The sequence below is a fragment of the Lepidochelys olivacea genome (genome assembly GCF_965140295.1).
Source record: "Lepidochelys olivacea isolate rLepOli2 genome assembly, chromosome: 1".
NCBI classification, from domain to species: Eukaryota; Metazoa; Chordata; order Testudines; family Cheloniidae; genus Lepidochelys; species Lepidochelys olivacea.
The window spans coordinates 202410244-202433118 of NC_140411.1; the positions used below are offsets into that span (position 1 = coordinate 202410244).

General features: G+C 45.6%; 1 protein-coding gene across 6 annotated transcripts in view; it reads left to right on the forward strand.

Annotated features, from left to right (window-relative positions):
• GTPBP8 (GTP binding protein 8) overlaps window positions 1–22875 on the forward strand; it is a 49394-nt gene that overhangs the window by 23913 nt on the left and 2606 nt on the right. For 5 of the 6 annotated variants that reach the window (XR_014711604.1, XR_014711605.1, XR_014711606.1 and 2 more), the window contains exons 3-6: window positions 18901–18999; window positions 20663–20793; window positions 21207–21306; window positions 21793–21911. Coding sequence is in view for 3 of the 6 variants with exons in the window: in XM_084627927.1 (XP_084484053.1) it covers window positions 18901–18999; window positions 20663–20793; window positions 21207–21306; window positions 21793–21911 (449 nt within the window). In the remaining 3 variants the exon portion in view is untranslated. Of the gene's footprint in view, window positions 1–17177; window positions 17951–18900; window positions 19000–20662; window positions 20794–21206; window positions 21307–21792; window positions 21912–22875 lie in introns of those variants that run through there. The other variant, XM_084627926.1, reaches the window with a different exon arrangement.

Sequence of the window (22875 nt, forward strand, 5' to 3'; positions counted from 1 at the left end):
GCATGGGTTTGTGACTCTGACCATCTTGGCTAATAGCTAGCAATGGACCTATCCTACATGAACTTATCTGCTTCTTTTTTTAAACCAATTATACTTTTGGCTATCACAACATCTCCTGGCAATGAGTTCCACAGGTTGACTGAGTTGTGTGAAGTAGTACTTCCTTGTGTTTGTTTTAAGCCTGCTGCCTATTAATCTCATTGGGTGACTCCTGGTTCTTGTGTTATGTGAAGTGGTAAATATCACTTCCCTATTCACTTTTTCCACACCAGTCATGATTTTATAGATCTCTATCATATTCCCCCCTTAGTTGTCTCTTTTCTAAGATGAACAGTCCCAGTCTTTTTTAATCTCTGCTCATATGGAAGCTGTTCCATACCCCTAATCATTTTTGTTGCCCTTCTCTGTACCTTTTCCAATTCTAGTACATCTTTTTTGAGATGAGGGAACTAAAACTGCAAACAGAATTCAAGGTGTGGGCATACCATGGATTTATACAGTGGCATTATGATATATTCTGTTTTATTATCTATCCCCTTCCTAATGGTTCCTAACATTGTTAGCTTTTTTCAGTGCCATTGCATGTGGACCAGATGTTTTCAGAGAACTGTCTATGATAGGAAACAGGGAAAGAACAAGTTAAAAATTACTTGGACAAATTAGATGTCTTCAAGTCACTGGGGCCTGATGAAATACATCCTTGAATACGCAGGGAGCTGACTGAGGAGATATCTGAGCCATTAGCGATTATCTTTGAAAAGTCATGGAAGACAGGAGAGATTCCAGAAGACTGGAAAAGGGCAAATATAGTGCCAGTCTATAAAAAGGGAATTACAGACCAGTCAAACTAACTTCTGTACCCGGAAAGATAATGGAGCAAATAATTAAGCAATCAGTTTGCAAACATCTAGAAGATAATAAGGTGATAAGTAACAGTCATCATGGATTTGTCAAAAACCAATAGTGTCAAACCAACCAGATAGCTTTCTTTGACAGGGTAACAAGCCTTGTGGATAAGGGGAAGTGGTAGATGTGTTATATCTTGATTTTAATAAAGCTTTAGATTCTGTCTCGCATGACCTTCTCATAAACACACTAGTGAAATGCAACCTACATGGAGCTACTATAGGTGGGTGCAAAACTGGTTGGAAAACCATTCCCAGAGAGCAGTTATCAGTGCTTTACAGTCATGCTGGAATAGCATAATGAGTGGGCTCCCACAGAGATCAGTTCTGGGTCTGGTTCTGTTCAATATCTTCATCAGTGATTTAGATAATGGCATACAGAGTACACTTATAAAGTTTGCAGACGTTACCAAGCTGGGAGGGGTTGCAAGTGCTTTGGAGGATGGGATTAAAATTCAAAATGACCTGGACAAACTGGAGAAATGGTCTGAAGTAAATAGGATGAAATTCAATAAGGACAAATGCAAAGTACTCCATTTAGGAAGGAACAATCAGTTGCACACATACAAAATGGGAAACGGCTGCCTAGGAAGGAACACTGCAGAAAGGGATCTGGGGGTCATAGTGAATCACAAGCTAAATATGAGTCAACAGTGTAACACTGTTGCAAAAAAAGCAAACATCATTCTGGGATGTATTAGCAGGAGTGTTGTAAGCAAGACACGAGAATTAATTTTTCTGCTCTACTCTGTGCTGATTAGGCCTCAGCTGGAGTATTGTGTCCAGTTCTGGGCGCCACATTTCAGGAAGGATGTGGACAAATTGGAGAGTCCAGAGAAGAGCGACAAAAATGATTAAAGGTCTAGAAAACATGACCTAAGAGGGAAGATTGAAAAAATTGAGTTTGTTTAGTCTGGAAAAGAGAAGACTGAGAGGGGACAGGATAACAGTTTTCAAGTATGTAAAAGGTTGTTACAAGGAGGAGGAAGAAAAAATGTTTTTCTTAACCTATGAGGATAGGACAAGAAGGAGTGGGTTTAAATTACAGCAAGGGAGATTTAAGATGGACATTAGGAAAAACTTCCAAACTGTGAGAGTGGTTAAGCGCTGGAATAAATCGCCTAGGGAGGTTGAGGGGTCTCCATCATCGGAGATTTTTAAGAGCAGGTCAGACAAACACCTGTCAGAGATGGTCTAGGTAATACTTAGTCCTGCCACGAGTGCAGGGGACTGGACTAGATGACCTCTCGAGGTCCCTTCTGATTCTGTCATAGAATCATAGAATATCAGGGTTGGAAGGGACCTCAGGAGATCATCTAGTCCAACCCCCTGCTCAAAGCAGGACCATGATTTCCCTTTACAAAAGCTGTGTTGATTCTTCCCCAACAAACCGTGTTCATCTATATGTCTGATGATTCTGTTCTGTAGTTTCAACCAATTTGCCTGGTATTGAAGTTAATTTACTGGCCTGTGATTGCCAGGATTGTCTCTGGAACAATTTTTAAAAATCAGCGTTACATTAGCTATCTGCCAGTCATCTGGTACAGAGGCTGGTCTAAATGATAGGTTATACACCAGAGTTAGTAGTGCAGCAGTTTCATATATGAAATTTCATGCACACAGGAGGCTTACAGCTAGCAGTCTTGAGTTACATGGCCTTCATCGAGATCTGTCATGGTGCCAAAGACAACAGGGTGTTAGAGGGACTGGATGATTCAGGGGAGCAGTAATGAGACATGCAACCAAGGAGCCCTTGGTGCTAATTGGCAGAGGGCATAAAGGTGCATAGAGGTTTACAGGGTCTGCTGTCTACATAATAGCATACCCAAGGTGGCATATGGCGTCTACCAACAGCCAGTAACACACTGGTCATCCTAGTCATTGCAAGATGTATGGCTGGATGATATTTAGGGAGTTATGTATCTATATTTAAAACAAAGTTCTTAAGGTATGCGAGTTAAGACCGGTCACCAGATGGTGATAAACAGGTTCTGTTCAGGCAGGGAGCAGTATTCTCTTATGTTTCTGGCTGGTCATAGCGTGGCTTCTGGTGTGAGTCTATTTGTGTTATTGAGACTGATGCTAACTAATAGAATGTGAAACCACAGGAGAAGAAAGCTGTAGGAAAAAACAAAAACACCAGAGGGTGTCTTGTTTATGAGTAAATACAATGGATCTTGGGAGTATAACTGTGGATACTGAGGTACACCCTGTATCTTTCCACTGAGGAGGCAAGGGTTCAGCGTGACTTGTCTTATGAATGCAAGATCACAGCCAAGCCTGGAAGGATACTGGGTGAGCTTTTGCTCTATAAGCCATGACACTAACTAGTTAAATAAGGCTAGTTTCTAGCCTGTGTAATGAGTTTATTTTATACCATTTGTTTCCAATACTTTTACTTGCTATTTATCAAATCTCTATACATTGTTAAATACACTTTTATTTGTTTTCACTACAAATACACCCAAGTACTGTATGTTAAATAGAGCTGTGATCTCAGGTGGGGGTACAGTTCCTTTGGGAGCAGCAGGTCTGTAAATTCAGAGTATCCAGTAACCAAGGACTGGACACCCTCCCAAGGAGATACTCAGCCCGTGGAGAGCTGGAGTGTGCCCATCACTATTTAGGTATTGACGGTGGTGAAGGACATTGTTACAGACAGTGAAGCCCTAGAAGAGGTGGGACAAAAGAGGGGGCCTACTTGGAGGGTCGGGCACGCCTACAACCTGGGAACAATGCTGCTGCAAGAGGGTATCCGAGAAGTGAGGGATTGTTACGCCTTGCTTTAAAATGGGGACACTGAAACGCAGAGGTCGAGACTGGCCCAAGGCTACAAAAGGAGTTGGTGAAAGAACTGGAATTCTTGCTTCCCAGTCCTTTGTTCCATGCATGAGCCCTTGCTTGCAGCTGCTGTCTGGGACGACTATGTTGAAATTCTTGCCTAGTATGAGACACTGCTAAAATCCTGGAAATACCCTAAGGTGCATTTTGCTGAGGCAAGAGGATGATGTTCAGCAGAACATTCTAACATCTCATCTATTTTTGGATTGCTTTTCTGAACCCAGGATCCCTTGACTATGGTTTGATGCTTGTCAGTTAAGCCCTGCAAAAAGCAACTGAATTAATGTCCAGAGAAACTGTAAATACCGACCGTGGTTTTATAACAAAATCTTCATTCCCATCTCCATTGTGTGCATCATCATCAGCAACTGCAGTTTCTCTTCTCAAAAAGTCGCTTTACAGACAAACCATCTCAGTAAGGCGGCTCCCCCCCCCCCCCCGCCTTCCCCACTGAATGAAACTTCAGCTTCAATTGTCTGTGGTTAGGAGCTTACTTTTAACAGACTTTTCACAGACAGAATTTGCACATCTGTATTAGGAGATGGGCCCTGAGCTGCAAAGGTCAGATCCCTGGATGAACCTTCCCAAAGTGGCAGCAGCCAGAGACTCAGTTTTTGTTCGACCATCTAAATTGGTAGAGTGACTCTGCAAAAAATGACACAGACAGCTAGCAAGGAATAATGTTGATAACAAAACAGCCAAGTAAGGCAAAAAGGGCAACAGAAAACTCCCCCCGCACCCCCACCCCAGTGTGTGGTTCAGTGCAGACCTATTACCTTGGGAGTGCAGGCCAAAACTTCCCATAGACGTGCTACCCAGACAGCCACTCTAGTAATTAAGATATTGGTCAAAGCTATTTTTTCCCTCTACCTTCAGGCCTTCCAAAATCATCTAGGCAAATAACTCCAGTGCAAACATATTAGCCTTGCCTCTAATGTTTGAATGCTTTCCTTTGTTGGGATCCTCAGCAGAGAGAGATTTTCTAAGGTTCTGTTTTTCTATAAAATAAGTAATTTGTGGCACTCAATTTGCAAGGACACCCCAGCTCCTTTACACCCCGTGGTCTCATTATCTTGCACCTACACCCCTCTCCTTTTACTGCTGTCGTGTGAGAATTCTAACAATGAGTTCTCACTCTATGTCCTGATTATCTTACACAGAAAGGAACTGGACCCCCTAGTAATTGCTGGACTCCACAAGTTAACTGAAATTGTTATTTTTATCTACTTCCTGGGTGTTTCAGGATTTTATGAGGCATCACACTGTTTCTAACTCTGTTCCCCCCCCCCCCCCGGCCCATTCCAGATGAACAAGCTTCACAGGCTCAGCATGAGATCAGCCCAGCCCAGTTACTTATTTATGAATCACCGGGGGTCCAGGAAGCAGAGAGGATCTGTTCACAGAACCACACAGGGACTGGGAGCTCAGAGAAGGATTAGATGAGGGTAAGCAGCATAAAATGAAGGTCATAGAATCACAGAATTTAAGGCAAGAAGGGGTTGCCAGATCATTTAGTCTGACCTTCTGCATGTGATAGGCCACCCACACCACCCAGCCCCTGCAAACTAAACCCAGCAACCAAAATTAAACCAAGGTATTACAACCCACCGGAGACTAAAGTATTATGAACCACAGGCAAAGAATTGGAGGGACTGAGGTGCACCAGTGACCGAAGCCCCCGCAGCAACATGGAAATGATTAAGTGAGATACACCCAGATAATCCTGACAAGTGACCTGCACCCACACACTACAGTGATTGGCCACGGTGCTTGTCAATGTGACCTGTGGGGAAATTCCTCCTGTCCCCACATATGGTGATCAGTTAGACTCCGAGCATGCGGGCAAGACCCAGCCAGGCAAGACCCTGAGAGAGAGAATGCCCTGAGAGAGTACCAGCCCACCTCATCCAGTGTGCCATCTTCAGCTGTATCCATCACTGATGCCTCAGAGGAAGGAGCCACCCCCCACCAAAATATAATGTGTGAGGGGGGGGGAATCCCTTCTCGACTCCTGCAGATGACCAAATGAAAACCCTCAAGCAGGAGATTTTAGGAACACCAGACATGAAACTGAAGGGACCCTCAGGGCTGCTGAGCACTGCCCCTATCATCACAAGCAACCCCATCGTACAATCATACTCAAACTGGTCCAGCTCAAAACTAATTAAGTTTTTTCCCCCACAATTCCTATAGGGAGGCTGTTCCAGAACCTCACCCCTCTGATGGTTAGAAACATCCTTCTAATTTCCTGCCTGAATTTCTTAATGGCCACTTTACACCTATTTGTTCTTATGCCAACACCGTCCTTTGGCTTAAATAAATCTTCTCCCTTCCTGGAGTTTTACTCCCACAATGTATTTTGAGAAAGCAGTTATATCCCCTCTCAGCTTTCTTTTTGCAAGACTAAACAGGATCATAGAATATCAGGGTTGGAAGGGACCTCAGGAGGTCATCTAGTCCAACCCGCTGCTCAAAGCAGGACCAATCCCCAATTTTTGCCCCAGATCTCTAAATGGCCCCCTCAAGGATTGAACTCATAACCCTGGGTTTAGCAGGCCAATGCTCAAACCACTGAGCTAAACAAGCCAAGCTCCTCCAGTCTCCTCTTATAAGATAGGCCCTTCAACCTACTGATCATCCTAGTAGCTCGTCTCTGCATCTGTTCCAGTTTAAGTTCATCTTTCTTCAGCATAGGTGACCGAAACTGCACACAGTGTCCCAGAGGAGGTCTAACCCCTGCCTTGTACAGTGGCATTAATACTTCTCTGTCTCTACTGGAAATGCCTCGCCTAATACATTCTAGGATCACATTTGCCTTTTTCGCAGTCATATCACATTGGTGGCTCCTAGTCATCCTTGATTGGCCCACATGTCCAGATCTCCCTCCTCCTCTGTCACTTCCAACTGGTGAGCTCCCAGCTGGTAGCAGAAATTCTTATTATTAGATCCTAAGTGCATGACTTTGCACTTCAAACTATTGAATTTCATCCCTTTTCTGTCACTTCAGTCTTCAAGATAATCCAGATCTTCCTGTACAATGTTCCGATCCTCCTCTGTATTGGCGATCCCTCCCAACTTTGTATTGTCAACAAATGTCATTAGCGCATTCCTACTTTTCATGCCAGTCATAAATAAAAGGATTAAATAAGATTGAGGAACTCCACTAGTAACCTCCCTCCAGTCTAATAGTTCACCTTTTAGCTCAACCTGTTGTCCCTTCCCCAGGAGCCAGTTCCTCATCCACCTCACAATTCTTGTACTAATCCCTATCTTCCCTAATTTAACTAATAATTTTCCATGTGACACCATGTCAAATGCTTTATTGAAGTCCAGCTATATCAGATCTACTGCATTTCCCTTGCCTAAAAAATCAGTTATCCTCCTTTGAGAAGATATCAGGTTAGTCTGGCATAGTCCATGTGGCATTATTTCCCTTTTTCCGTTTATCTCCATGAATTTAATTATTCTTTCATTCATAATTTAATAGATCTGTGCAATTACAGACGTAGTAACCGATGTAGTGCAGGCGATGTATGATGCAAAGCGAAGATGGGTGGGTCATGTAGTCCGCCGTCAAGACAACAGGTGGACAACACACATCCCCAGAGACCACAAGCGATCGCTGGGCAGACTGAAAACGCGCTAGTCCGATCCCATGACAAAACTCTTCGGCCAGAAATGGAAAGAACGCGCTCTTAACAAAATCGAATGGTGTGGTGTTCACTTGCATTCGTGGAGGGACGGATGAGGACAAGCCGGACAAAGGTGACTTTTTTCGCTGTCTTAAATATAGGTTGATGTTAGTTGTTCTCTAGTCACATGGTAGCACCCCTGAATAGATAGATTTATTAAAAATCCATGCTCCCAGACTGGCTATCTAATGTGCCAGTCACTTTGAAAAAGGTAGGAGCACCCTGCGAAAGCAGGGAGTGGTACCAGTGGGAAGACAAGGAACTGACGCTGGAATACATAAGAAGGGAGACAGCAATGCACAGGGAAGACAGAATTTCATCCCCAGTTGTTTAATAGCTATTTAGAAGCAACAGAGAGATGGAGGCGATTCTGTGCTGTGCCTTAGATATGTCTGCACTGGAGCTAGAAGATGTAAATTCCAGCTACGTGCCAGATTCTAGGAGCCAGAACTGCACTAGAGCAAGCGTGCTGAAAACAGAAGTGTGGCCACAGCAGTGCAAGCAGCAGGACAGGCTAGGCATCTTGAGTTTGATCCCATCTGAGTCACTAGGCAGCTAGCCACTGACACCACTGGGGCTACACTGCTATTTTTAGTGCAGTAGCTCGCTCAGAGCTAGCGCGGGTAAGTCTCCTTGAGTTGGAATTTACACCTTCCAGCTCCAATGCAGATGTACTCTTAGAGGCACAACACAAACCTCACAGCCCAGGGGAAGTGTGAAGGGGAAGAAGCAAGGAAAAGGTGGTTTAAAGTCACCTAGTGTCCTCCAGATTCTGGACTGCTCCAGGGAGCTACCTAAAGTTAGCAGCCCAATCCGAACTGCCTGTGGGTGGCAGCCTAACCCAGTATTGCTGTAGTGCTCTGGCCCTGCGCCTGTAACCCCTGCCATATGCATACCCCTTCTATTCGTGGCGGAAGCCTCAAAGGACAACCTGCAGCTGTCTGATGCAGTGCTTGCACTGGTGGAATTCTTCCATGGCTGGTCCTATAGCAGCATACAGAGGATGATGTGGGGGTGTTGTTATTGGGCTCAAAATCACACCCATTGACTGCAGCTTTATCACAATAGGCACCTACACCAGCTTCTCCTGCCCTTCTCAGCCTTTCCCCAGTCATTCAATTACTGTGCCAGATAAATGGAAGGAGAATATGTACCTCAATTTCAGGCATGCGTAAGGCAAACATTGCCCCTGTACACATTCGGATTAGTATGGCTTTTGCACATATTTAAGTATAAAACAGCGCGGGCTTGAAACAAAGGTCACGTGTACTTTGCACATCAGTTACACTGGTCTTTAATGCAAATCAAACAATGCCTTCCTGTTGCATCATAAGTTATTTGAAAAACAGCCAGAAAACAACCTCACTACCATAAAAACAAATAATCTATAAACTATGCACAGTACAATTACAGAGAATTTTACAAGGGTGGTTTTAATGCAAATAACCAAAACAGACCAGCATTACAGTATATTATCTAGCTGTTGCCCTACATCCACTTCCCCCACTCGGTTTCAAACTACATGCAACCACAAACTGCAAGCAAGGTTAACAGTCACTTCTCGGTTTAGCAGTACTGTACATAGGTCAGAGCCAGTGTGACTGCCTGGCCAGTGTAGCCTTGACTGACAGATCCCCTTGCAAAATGTTTTCAGATCCCCATGCAAAATGCAGCAGGCATCTAATAAAAACATTAGATACAGAGATACCAGTAGATATCTCCATCTTAATTTCCGTCTCCCGAAAGCACACTCCACCCTCGTCCTGCACTTGCTCAGTAGGGTTTTGTTCTCTGTGGGTTTGTAAAGTCAGAGAGAGATTTCTTGAGCCATAGAAATATTGGGCATGTAGGGTCACCCAGGGGCACAGTGTGGACAGAAACACCATCAGTATTGGTAGGGGATACTGATAATGCAGTTCCCATTTTGCTCACTCTTGAAAGTGCGGCCTTTTATTTTTGAATTCTGGCATTGTGCACTTTATCTGGTCACCCCATGTACCTTTTAATGGATCTCCTGCATTGATCCACTAAGGCCTACATTACCACAGAGAACACTTTTTTGTTAACGTACACCTGGGCTTGTTGGGAAGAACACAGAATAGGTTCTATCAACAGCTTTGGCACAGTTCAGCAACCCAGCTATCTATATCCTCAGTGATTTTTGGCACATGCAAATGTATGCTCAGTGTAATATATACTCCAGTTTTCTACTATTGTAGGGGCTCATAGCTGTACCTATTTTAAGGTTGCCCAACACTTCCCATTGTAAGACCCTGTTTTCGGTTGCTTATCAATTGCCAAACTATAACCACTTGGGCTGAAATTTCCCAAGCTGAATGTCTGCCTCGGCTGAATAAATTTGGAAAGTTTCACCCTAAATGCTCCAGCCATTTCTGCAAATGACCTTTTCTTTGAGAAACACTAGGGTCCCCGTACTCTGAAGCAGGCACTTGAAATTTGGTAGGGGAAAAATAACTCCCCATGTAGACAAGCCCTAAGTCACTTTGAAAATGGGATTTAGTCTCCTTTTTCACATAGGCAGTTATGAAAATTTTACAGCTGTTCATTTATCACATTGAAGTTGCTGCGCTTTCCACAGATAGCCTGGCAAGGTCCCTGTTTCAGTCCCTGTTCATCCCCACTACCCTAGGGGGGTCCCAGGTCTCCCTCAGCCAGGGACTCTCCAAACTCTCTTACCCACATGATCCTTGAGCCAGTGCTACCAGGAGTCAAGTTCTTGGAGAACTCCCCTGAGCTCTGCTGTACAAGAACAGACTATGCACCAGGTTTTAACACCACTTGGCCCAGCCAAACTGGTCTGGACAGAGGGGCAACTGGGCCAAGTTTCAGTGGCACTGTGACCGCATGCAACAGGTCACAATGACCCTCACTGATATTTGGATCAGCTGCCCCCTCCATCTGTACAGAGAGGTGGCTGGATCAAATTTCAGTGGCATTACGATCACGCAGCTGGAGTGCCACTCCAGACTGCTCTGGCAATAGCTGTACTATTTAGTAAGGGACCACTGTATAAAAGTGGTAGGGCCAATGACTCCCCTTCCCCCCAGCTCAGCAGCCAATAGAACTTTGAGCAAGTACAAAAAAGTGGGGAGAGGGGGTTTGACCCCACCCCTGCCTAACTGGCACCATTGCCAGAGGGAGAAACTAGGACTAAGTGAGCAAGGAGACTGGGACTAGAATGAGAAGCCTGAAGAGTGGAGACTGGAACAGGGTAGGCAAGGAGAATGGGACTGGATCAAGGAGCCAGAGGTGGAGAAGAGACAGGAATGCCAGAATGAAGGTTGTCTGTGCTACCTTAATTTGGCCCCCTTGTGCATACACATTATGATCCAGTCTTTAAATTCATGATCACATACAGTACTATTTTTTTTCCCACAGAACCCCTGCCTCATTCAGTGCACAGCATGGACTTGCTTTGGGGAAGACTCAGGGCTGTGTTGTACAGGAGACTTGCCTGTAAGACCTCTACCTCATTTGTTGCAAAACTTGGCAGGTGTGTACTGAATGAAGCAGAGGTTTGCAGGAAGAGAAAAGGAGGATCTCATGGTTAAAGCAGATGACTGCTGCCCTGGAGACCTGAATTCTATCCTAGCCTCTGCCGCAGAGTTCCCATGTACTGCTGGGCAATTCACTCAAACTGAACTTTCCACAAGTGGTCACTAATTGTGTGTTCCTCATTTTCTGGGTGCCTGACTTGAGAGCCTGGGGTCTAATCTGCAGAGCGTGGAGCAATCACAGCTGCAAGTGTAGTCTGTGGGAGCAGAGCCTGAATATATAATGGTAAATACTCTGAAAAATCTTGCCTTGTCTTAGATCAGGCAACTAAAATGAAGAGGTACTTTGGACCTTAATCACTTTATGCCTCAGTTCCCCCTCCATAAAATGGGAATAATACCCCCCCACAACACCTTGTGAAGATAAGTAATGTTTGTGAAGCTCTCAGATACTGTAGGAGGAAATTAATAATTCTGTCTTCTGAGCAGGGTTTGAACAGTGTACAGTAAATAAGGCCTGGGGCTACACACTGAACAACGTGGTGAAAACAAAATATTGAACGGGTGCTCGTTAAGTGATCACTGTCCATTCTGTGCAGGGGCCCTGTGGAAATCTTAATATGTGATCATATAATTCCGTTCCCAAACCCTTACCAACCTCCCCCTTCCCCAGACAAAAAACCAAACCAACCAAACCAGAAAATATCATTTAAAACAACAACAACAACAACCACCCCTTCCCCCCAGCAGATTTTTGATCCCAAGAGGGAGAAGCACCAGAGAATTTATTAAGTCAGTGAAGGGCTTTGCTACTATTGATTTTACATGGAAGGTGCTCAGCTACTGCAGTGATGGGTGTCACTATAAAACTCAACAATTTCCACCCCACCATCAATCTCAGCCTGGACCAGTCCACACAAGAGATCTACATAAGGGATGGGCACATAACCACCACCCTATACCGGAAACCTTCTGACCGCTATACTTACCTACATGCCTCCAGCTTCCATCCAGCATAGATCACATCCAGGGTCTACAGCCAAGCCCTAAAATACAACCGAATTTGCTCCAATGCCTCAGACAGAGACAAACACCTACAAGATCTTTATTAAGCATTCTTAAAATTACAATACCCACCTGAGGAAGTGAGGAAACAGATTGACAGAGCGAGACGGGTACCCAGAAATCACCTACTACAGGACAGGCCCCACAAGGAAAATAACAAAACACCACTGGCCGTCATATACAGCCCCCAGCTAAAACCTCTCCAGCACATTATCAACGATCTACAACCTATTCTGGAAAACGATCCCTCACTCTCACAGACCTTGGGAGACAGGCCAGTCCTCGCTTACAGACAGCCCCCCAACCTGAAGCAAATACTCACCAACAACTACAAACCACACCACAGAAACACTAAACCAGGAACCAATCCCTGTAGCAAACCTCGTTGTCTACTCCATCCCCGTATCTACTCTAGTGACACCATCAGAGGACCCAACCACATCAGCCACACCATCAGAGGCTCATTCATCTGCATGTCTACTAATGTGATATATGCCATCATGTGCCAGCAATGCCCCTCTGCCATGTACATTGGCCAAACCGGACAGTCCCTACGTAAAAGAATAAATGGACACAAATCGGACATCAGGAACGGTAACACACAAAAGCCAGTGAGAGAACACTTCGATCTTCCCGGACATTCTATAACAGATTTGAAAGTAGCTATACTTGAACAAAAAAACTTCAGAAACAGACTTCAAAGAGAAACAGCAGAACTAAAATTCATTTGCAAATTTAATTTGGGCTTGAATAGGGACTGGGAGTGGCTGGCTCATTACAGAAGCAGCTTTGTCTCTCCTGGAATTGACACCTCCTCATCTATTGTTGGGAGTGGACCACACTCTGATGGAATTGGCCCTGTTAATACTGGTTCTCCACTTGTGAGGTAACTCCCTTCTCTTCATGTGTCAGTATATTTATGTCTGCATCTGTAACTTTCACTCCGTACATCTGAAGAAGTGAGGTTTTTACCCAAAAAAGCTTATGCTCAAATACATCTGTTAGTCTTTAAGGTGCCACCGGACTCCTTGTTGTTTTTGTGGATACAGACTAACACGGCTACCCCCTGATACTTGACTATAAAACTCGAAGATAGACAAAATAAAGACTGTATCATAATGCATATGCACAAGGTAAGCGCATATGCAAAGTAAGGTTGCACAAGCAATGTAAATCTGGTATTTCTTTACGTTTGAGTGGTTAACTTTGCAAATGTTCTTTTAACATAGTTTTTGTCTGTAATTTACAGTGAGTGTTTCTAAAAAATGCTGTTTAACTGACTGCCCCTTTATTGCCACCTAGTGATCAGAGCAAGTAATTCCAGTTTCCTTTATTACTGGGTTGGTAACTATAGCCTTTATCTGCACTGGAGTTTTTAATTTGAGACCAGAGAAAGCCTGCTGGTGCAAATCACAATTTGCACTGATGCAGGTACATCTGTGTATCTACCAAAAACCCAGTAAAGACCTACCTCTAGCTTGTTTCTCCTTCATTGATTTGAAATGGATAAACTGTAGGATCTGCTTCAGAGTAGCAGCCGTGTTAGTCTGTATTCGCAAAAAGAAAAGGAGGACTTGTGGCACCTTAGAGACTAACAAATTTATTTGAGCATAAGCCTTTGTGAGCTACAGCTCACTTCATCCGATGAAGTGAGCTGTAGCTCACGAAAGCTTATCCTCAAATAAGTTGTTAGTCTCTTAAGGTGCCACAAGTCCTCTTTTTCTTTTTGTAGGATCTGCCTTATCCTTATTATTGGGAGTCTGGCTGGGAACACTGATGGTCCAAAACCATATTCTGATGGGCTAGTTGAACCTTATAGTGATGACATGGCTGTGCACTAACTCCCAAAAATGCATAATAAAACCTCCTGAATAAAAAAAAACAGAAATCCCCACACCCACAATGGGGTTGACAGCCAGGAAATTAACAAGGGGAGAGGGGTTCTATCATAATTATCTTTGCCTCCTATTTTTAAATTGAGTATTATAAGCATTAAGTGCAAAGGCAGCCAAAACCCATTTTTATGCCACCTTCTTCCTCTTCCCGGCCCCCCTTACTTTCCATCCCTACTAACCCCCTTCTGGGGTGCATTTAAAGTTGCGTTGTCTGCTTCAGTGTTCGCAAAAAGAAAAGGAGGACTTGTGGCACCTTAGAGACTAACAACAGTTTATTTGAGCATAAGCTTTCATGAGCTACAGCTCACTTCATCGGATGCATAGAGTGGAAAATGCAGTGAGGATGTTTTATACACACAGACCATGAAAAAATGGATGTTTATCACTTCAAAAGGTTTTCTCTCCCGCCACCCCACTCTCCTGCTGGTAATAGCTTATCTAAAGCGATCACTCTCCTTACAATGTGTATGATAATCAAGGTGGGCCATTTCCAGCACAAATCCAGGGTTTAACAAGAATGTCTGAGGGGGAGGGGAGTAGGAAAAAACAAGGGTAAATAGGTTACCTTGCATAATGACTTAGCCACTCCCAGTCTCTATTCAAGTCTAAGTTAATTGTATCCAAATTGCAAATGAATTCCAATTCAACAGTTTCTCGCTGGAATCTGGATTTTAAGTTTTTTTGTTGTAATATAGCAACTTTCATGTCTGTAATCGCGTGACCAGAGAGATTGGAATGTTCTCCAACTGGTTTATGAATGTTATAATTCTTGACATCTGATTTGTGTCCATTTATTCTTTTATGTAGAGACTGTCCAGTTTGACCAATGTGCATGGCAGAGGCGCATTGCTGGCATATATCACATTGGTAGATGTGCAGGTGAACGAGCTTCAGTGTTGGAGTTGCTCTTCACTTGGCACCATACAGTTGAAGGTCCTTTAAGAGCCAGCCCACCGCTCTCCAGAGCGGCTCAGCTCCCTGGCTACGCTGGAAGGGGAAACCGCTTCTCTTTCACGTGCCGCTGCCCAGCCTCCGGGCAGAGCAGTGCTGGGCTGCTCTGAAATCCACTGGCGCTGTAGAATGCAGAGGTGAGGTAGCTTAAAGATGAACTGCAAAGGGGGGTGGGGGGGAAGGGGGTCTGAGCTTTTCGTCATCTTTACAAGGGGGAAGAAGGCCTGAAAGGTGGGGTTCTTCCCTCCCCATTATGATGATTTAATCTCAGAAATGAGCGGGGCTGTACAGTCGGATCATGCCTGCTTTTGGAGGGCTTACATATGCAGGGGGAGCCTTCTCTGCCCTGAAATGGGAAAAGGAGGCTGGATGACTCTTTAACAAGGTTTCAGAGTAACAGCCGTGTTAGTCTGTATTCGCAAAAAGAAAAGGAGTACTTGTGGCACCTTAGAGACTAACCAATTTATTTGAGCATGAGCTTTCGTGAGCTACAGCTCACTTCATCGGATGCATACCGTGGAAACTGCAGCAGACTTTATATATACACAGAGAATATGAAACAATACCTCCTCCCACCCCACTGTCCTGCTGGTAATAGCTTATCTAAAGTGATCATCAGGTTGGGCCATTTCCAGCACAAATCCAGGTTTTCTCACCCCCCCCCCCCCCAAATTCACTCTCCTGCTGGTGATAGCCCATCCAAAGTGACAACTCTTTTCACAATGTGCATGATAATCAAGTCTGGCTATTTCCTGCACAAATCCAGGTTTTCTCACATCCCCCCCACCCCCATACACACACAAACTCACTCTCCTGCTGGTAATAGCTCATCCAAACTGACCACTCTCCAAGTTTAAATCCAAGTTAAACCAGAACATCGGGGGGGGGGGGGGTAGGAAAAAACAAGAGGAAATAGGCTACCTTGCATAATGACTTAGCCACTCCCAGTCTCTATTTAAGCCTAAATTAATAGTATCCAATTTGCAAATGAATTCCAATTCAGCAGTTTCTCGTTGGAGTCTGGATTTGAAGTTTTTTTGTTTTAAGATAGCGACCTTCATGTCTGTGATTGCGTGACCAGAGAGATTGAAGTGTTCTCCGACTGGTTTATGAATGTTATAATTCTTGACATCTGATTTGTGTCCATTTATTCTTTTACGTAGAGACTGTCCAGTTTGACCAATGTACATGGCAGAGGGGCATTGCTGGCACACGATGGCATATATCACATTGGTGGATGTGCAGGTGAACGAGCCTCTGATAGTGTGGCTGATGTTATTAGGCCCTGTGATGGTGTCCCCTGAATAGATATGTGGGCACAATTGGCAACGGGCTTTGTTGCAAGGATAAGTTCCTGGGTTAGTGGTTCTGTTGTGTGGTATGTGGTTGTTGGTGAGTATTTGCTTCAGGTTGCGGGGCTGTTTGTAGGCAAGGACTGGCCTGTCTCCCAAGATTTGTGAGAGTGTTGGGTCATCCTTTAGGATAGGTTGTAGATCCTTAATAATGCGTTGGAGGGGTTTTAGTTGGGGGCTGAAGGTGACGGCTAGTGGCGTTCTGTTATTTTCTGTGTTAGGCCTGTCCTGTAGTAGGTAACTTCTGGGAACTCTTCTGGCTCTATCAATCTGTTTCTTTACTTCTGCAGGTGGGTATTGTAGTTGTAAGAAAGCTTGACAGAGATCTTGTAGGTGTTTGTCTCTGTCTGAGGGGTTGGAGCAAATGCGGTTGTATCGCAGAGCTTGGCTGTAGACGATGGATCGTGTGGTGTGGTCAGGGTGAAAGCTGGAGGCATGCAGGTAGGAATAGCGGTCAGTAGGTTTCCGGTATAGGGTGGTGTTTATGTGACCATTGTTTATTAGCACGGTAGTGTCCAGGAAGTGGATCTCTTGTGTGGACTGGACCAGGCTGAGGTTGGTGGTGGGATGGAAATTGTTGCAATCATGGTGGAATTCCTCAAGGGCTTCTTTTCCATGGGTCCAGATGATGAAGATGTCATCAATACAGCGCAAGTCTCCTGGGTTTATCCGGCGCTTGAGTTAAATAGGAAGTAACACAATTTCAAACCCTGTGAATAACCTCCCTGCCCCTCTCCATTCATCTGCTTCAGCACCAGCCAGCTCATGAGCCCAGGACGGGGGCTTCCCCACTGGCCGGCCAGGGACGGGGCGGTGAGCGCCCAGTGGGGGTGCAGAGTCTGGGGGCGGGGGGGGTGGCGCTGGGCCCCAGGGGCAGCCCGCGGGGGGGCGGGTCTCTGCTGCCCGGTGCCTCTCCCCGCCCCTCCATGCGGAGCCACCGCCCCGCCCGGAAGTGAGCGCCCCGGCCGGGGTTAAGGGCGGCGGAGAGGTCGGGCCGCCGCCGCTGGGCGGAGCGTGTCCCCCCCCCGCCGCCATCGCAAGCCCGCGGGAGGCCCCCCCACCGCGCTGTGCTTCGGGACCCTTCCGCCCTCGCTGCTGCGAAGCGCCCGGCCGCAGGGGGCCTGTCTCCCGGGCCGGCCTCTGCCTGGGGCTCCGCGCGGGACCCGACCGCCCCCCACGGACCTCCTGCCTGCCCGGCGCGGCCGCCTCAGCCCCACTGGGTGACTCCGTCCTCCCCAGCCGGGGGGCCCTGCCTGACACCTGGGCCGGGGACGCTTCGGGGGGTGTGTGTGTGTGTGTGAGTGTGAGTGTGTGTGTGAGGCGGGTGCCTCTCCAAGCGCCCTCCGCTCAGGCCTTTGAGCACGACCCACGCTTTCGGGAGCCCGGGCCGCGCGGGCGGAGATGCTCCGGCTCCAGAGGCTGGGGCGGCTGGCGGGGCCAAGCTGCCCGCTCCGGAGGCGCAGCGCTGCGTGGAGGAGCGCCACCAACAATGCGTCGGTTTCGGAAGTGCTGCAGCTGGAGGATAAAAAGCTGAGGGGCGTCGTTTTCCCGCTCCAGGGCCTAGAGAAGTATCTAGCCCCGGACGTGAACACTGCAAGCTTCCGGACTTTCAGCCCCAGCCTGGGTGACCTCCACAGGGCGGAGGGGTTTTTCAAACCCTCGGGCAGACACGTGATTGATTACTTCAGTTCTGCCATCCGCATGGACCATGCACCGCGGCTGTCGCAGCCTGAGGTGAGGCCATTGCCTGGGGTGGAGAGGAAGGTGGTGTCCTTGCTCCTGTGGTCAGAACACCTCCTGTCAGGGAGTCCGTCCTATACAGCGTTTTATCTATCTACTCTCCTCTGAAGTCATGCATTTGGGTGCTGTAGTTTTGGCAGTCGGCTTGACTATGTGGAGCCAAAAGAGAGCGTCTCTGTGCCGCCTCCGCCCTCTGTGAACCATGGGGGCTGTGTCAGCATGATCTTATGTAGGGAAACCTGCTCTGCACTGTCAGTTCCCTAGGAGCAAAGTGGTGCATTTTTGTCTACACTGGGCAGGGGAACTGATGGAAGGGCAGCTTCTGAAGGGCCTGGGGTCCAAGGAATAGACTGAAGCCCTGGGCTTTCTGCAGATGTCCCAAGATTTTACAGATCCTGGAACTTCTACAGAGCTGAAGGACTAAGTCCGTTATGAAGGGAACAAAGTATTTTATCCCTACAGATAGGACAATTACATGGAAATTTCATATTGTCAGGGCTACTAAGTTTTCAAACTAACTTGGCCCTTTCTCTGGCTTTTGGTATAGGAGGGTATGAATTAGCACCAAGACATTCCCTGAAAGCGAGTCTCTTAGTTACATATATGACCCCCAGCACCATGGTATCTGAGCACCTCACAATCTATAATATGAGACCCCTGTGAGATAGGGAAGTGCTATTATCCCCATTTTACAGATGGGAACTGAGAGGCTACATGACTTGCTCAGCTTTACACAGGAAGCCTATGGCAGGGTCTAGAACTCCGGTCTCTCAAGTCCTGTGTGAGTGCCTTAGTCACTGGACCATCCTTCCTCATCTAAGGTGCTAAGACCATGAGAACAAATTGAGGGATTTGCAGGAGTGACCCATTCTTGTTGCACAGGTGGGTTTGGATGAGGGAGAGAAAACTAACAATGGTATCTCCTTTCTCCTGTCTCTCTCCAGGTGTGCTTTTTGGGCAGAAGCAATGTTGGGAAATCCTCCTTAATAAAGGCTTTGTTTTCACTGGCTCCAGACGTTGAAGTCAGAGTGTCAAAAACTCCAGTAAGTGATGTTACAGAATTCCCTCCATCTCAACTGGAAGCTCCTGCCAGTCAGGGGAGATGAGAGAAAGAGGTCTGGGGTAACACAAAGCTCTGGGAGCATAAGCTGGATTCTTCTCTGGCTTGCGCATCTTCAACAGAAATTTTAAGGTTCATTTGCAAAAGTCTTATTACTGGAAATATGAGGTGAAAAGAACCCAGCTTGACTCTCAGAGCTCAGGATGAGTTTGCAGGGCTAGCAGTTGGGAGGAAAAAAATAATCTTTTTACTCGTAAGCTGAGCATATTTGATGTGCAGTCACTGAGACAAAACATACACACAGCCCTACCAAGCTAATTTGTAGTCACTTTTTGAGAGTAGTTTGGCACTCGGAGCTAAATCCCCCTACTCAGGTAATGACTGTGGAAGGTCTTTGAAGTAGTGGAACTGTCGCAGTCTGTTCCGCACAGAGAAGAGCAGGCCACAGGGAGGCTGTGCAAGGGGTCGCCACACCCTATGGTCCCCAGAGGGAAGACTTGGAGGCATGGCCAGTGATGCCATGACTCTGTAGATCTATTGGCTTAAACACAACAATTTTTAGTGTGTTACTGATGCTACTTCAGCACAGAGGCTTCAGTGGTGGTTCTGGAGCAGTTCCCTAGGTATCCTGTGTTCAGCATGTGAGGTGGGGAAAGTATTCCAGTGTCCCCAGTACCCATCCACGGTGCCCAAACTGAGACCCTCCCATAGGCAGAGACTAGGTTCTCTGGCTATGTGTGAAGACCAGGATCCGTAAAGCAGTGGTTCTCGACCTTTCCAGACTACTCTACCTCTTTCAGGAGTCTGATTTGTCTTGCGTACCTGCAAGTTTCACCTCACTTAAACTACTTGCTTACAAAATCAGACATAAAAATACAAAAGTGTCACAGCACATTATTACTGAAAATTTGCTTTTTCTAATTTTTACCATATATTTATAAAATAAATCAACTGGAATGTAAATATTGTACTTACATTTCAGTGTATAATATAGAGAGCAGTATAAACAAGTCACTGTATGAAATTTTAGTTTATGCTGACTTTGTACTGGTGCTTTTTATGTAGCCAGTTGTAAAACTAGGCAAACATGTAGATGAGTTGATGTACCGCTGGAAGACCTCTGTGTACCCCCAGGAGTACGTGTACCCTTTCTTGAGAAACACTGCTGTAGAGTGTTTCCTAAAATCCTTTCTGATACCATGGCTAAATAGTACGGTAAGTACTAGTGTTCTGCTCTAGGGTTATAATTTCAGAAAATATAAATCCAGTACATCGTGTGCCTACTGGACTCTCCTACATGAGCTCATACAGCATCTCCCTCCTCTCAACTACATAGATTTGTGTAGTCACATTTAGACAAACTTAAGCTTATGTATCAGTCGCTGGGATGGTATCCTGTTTCTACTAAACCATGAGGTGCTTCCCTCATTATCAGCTTGTCAGTAACCCAGGACACGTTATAACGTCTATTTGGCATTTTTAATGAATCTAAAACAGTTTCCAGTCTTCTAGGCCCATCGGATTCTTGGTTCTTGTCCATATTCAGCTCAGATATCTAATGTTGGGCATAAAGAACCTTTTAAATAAATCCATAATCCCATGGTTGTTTAGTAATATTTAATAAAGCCCAACCTTTCTCTCTGCAGGGCCACACAAAGAAAATGAATTTCTTCAAAGTGGGGAAATACTTTACGGTGGTGGACATGCCAGGCTATGGCTACCGAGCCCCCGAAGACTTTGCTGACATGGTGGAGGCCTATTTACAAGAGAGTCAGAAGTAAGAGAACCGTTGCATGCTGTCGTGTTTTACCTGCAGTCTCACAGTGCATCAGAACAGCGGGATGTTTGCATAGATTATAAAAAGGTGGAAGAGTTAAGTGTAGATATCAAGAAGTTATTGCCAACAATGGGGTGGAATGTATTAGACCATAGTATAGCTTCCAGAGTGAAGTGGTGACGTTACCATTGTTTGAGTCCTGTTTTGAAGCTTGGATGGATCAGAGCTCTGGAAAATATTCCCCTTAGGTGCTATCCTGTATTGACTCCTCTCAGGATGGGAAAAGAGAATTAGTCTCATCTAGTTCATCTCCAAATCCTGTGAGGTAGCCTCTCAGTCCCCATGCTAGTTAACGTAGAAACAACCATTGTTACATTGCCCCTCACTTGTGTTACTCTCTGTATCTTCGTTAGCTTGAAGAGGACATTCTTATTAGTGGACAGCTTGGTAGGATTGCAGAAGGCAGACGACATTGCCATAGAAATGTTGGAGGAGTTTGGGATCCCTTACGTTGTAAGTTATACTTTCTCTTTAAAACACGAACCAAAATAAAAATGCAAATTGGCTGGGCTCAAGGGCATTCTCTAAACATTTTGTACCTTCAGCTAGATGAGCCTCAGCAGTAGAGCTCTAGCAGTAAGTTAAAAAGGTGATCTGCATGGGGGGAAAAAGTTGTCTTCCCCCCCTCCCCTTTTTTTTTAATTCATACTGTATAGGGAGGCCTGAAAATCTATTGTCTATGATTGGTTGCGTTTTTTTAAGATCTGAATTTTCAAAATTGACCTTCTTTTTGGTGCCCAGTTTGACACCCCTTAAAGAGGTCTGATCTGAATAGGCTCAGCATTCATGTATTAGTATCCCATTTAGATAGGACATGAAGCGGTTTGAAAGCAGTGGGAGGGTGATACATCTTGGCAAACATTTCCAGGGTTACAGTAAAGCAATGTTCTACCCACCCCCCGCCCGCTCCCTAAATCTTCTCTTTATGTATTTGTGCAGCTTGTGTTAACCAAAATCGACAAAGTTCCCAAGGGACTGTTGGTTAAAAATGTACTGGAGATCCAGGACTTTGCAGAGAAACACACTCAGGGGTGCTTTCCTCAACTCTTCCCAGTCAGGTAAAGCTCACTTCTACTGATGTCTTATTTTTAAGCACCTGAAAAACACCAAACTCACTGAAAGGTCTGACAGTTTGGGAGACTGAACTCCTATTTATGCCCAGAACAGGAACAGTGGGCGGTGTCGGGGCAAGTCACCCCCATGCTAACCCCACCCTGTCTGAGGGAGAACCCCCTAAAGAGGTGAGAGGAGAGTTCAGCTTTCAAGGCCCATTCCTCCTTGGGTCTTTCAGATGAGACTGGCAGCAGAGGCACAACATACGGTTGTGGGTTTTGTGGTGTGAATGCCGGTCTGAGACCACCGCACTCATTTTAAACAGACCACATATGGGCAATAGCTTGGGGCCAGGTTTGAAATGATTTTGGCTTTCTTAGGCATAAGAAGGATAGTACTTGCAATCATGCTGCCCAATACAAATTAACGCTACTTTGCTCTCAGACTGTATGCAAAGTATCCCCTCTGCAGATGCGGGAATGGGCAGAGAGGCTAACATGCAGTTCTACTCTGAAAAAGATCACATCAAAATGGCATCTTATGTAACGGCTCTGCTGCCTATGTGCAACTTTAACTTCAGTGTTCTTAGTCCTGTTAGCCCTCCAGAGTCTCCACAACTGTGGGAGAGGGAGCTGGGTTCTGTTTTGGTCCAGCATTAACAGACCAGGTAACCAGTTTCTGATTTTAAGCCCAGCTCTGCCCTTGGTTACATGGGTACCACCTTACTGAACCCAGCCATGTGGTACAAACTTAACTGAATGGAATCTAGCATATAGAATCTTGTACGGGTGATGGATGTGTTGGAAAGAACCCAGCTTGACTTCCAGTTTCTGGGGTGAGACTGTGGCAATTTAAAAAATCTCTTTGTGTAAATTGAGCACGTCAAACATGTGACCCCCCAAACACTCCTTTTACAGTATCCATTTTCAGAGCAGAACTATGCTAAGGTCTAGAACCACAAAGCTATGT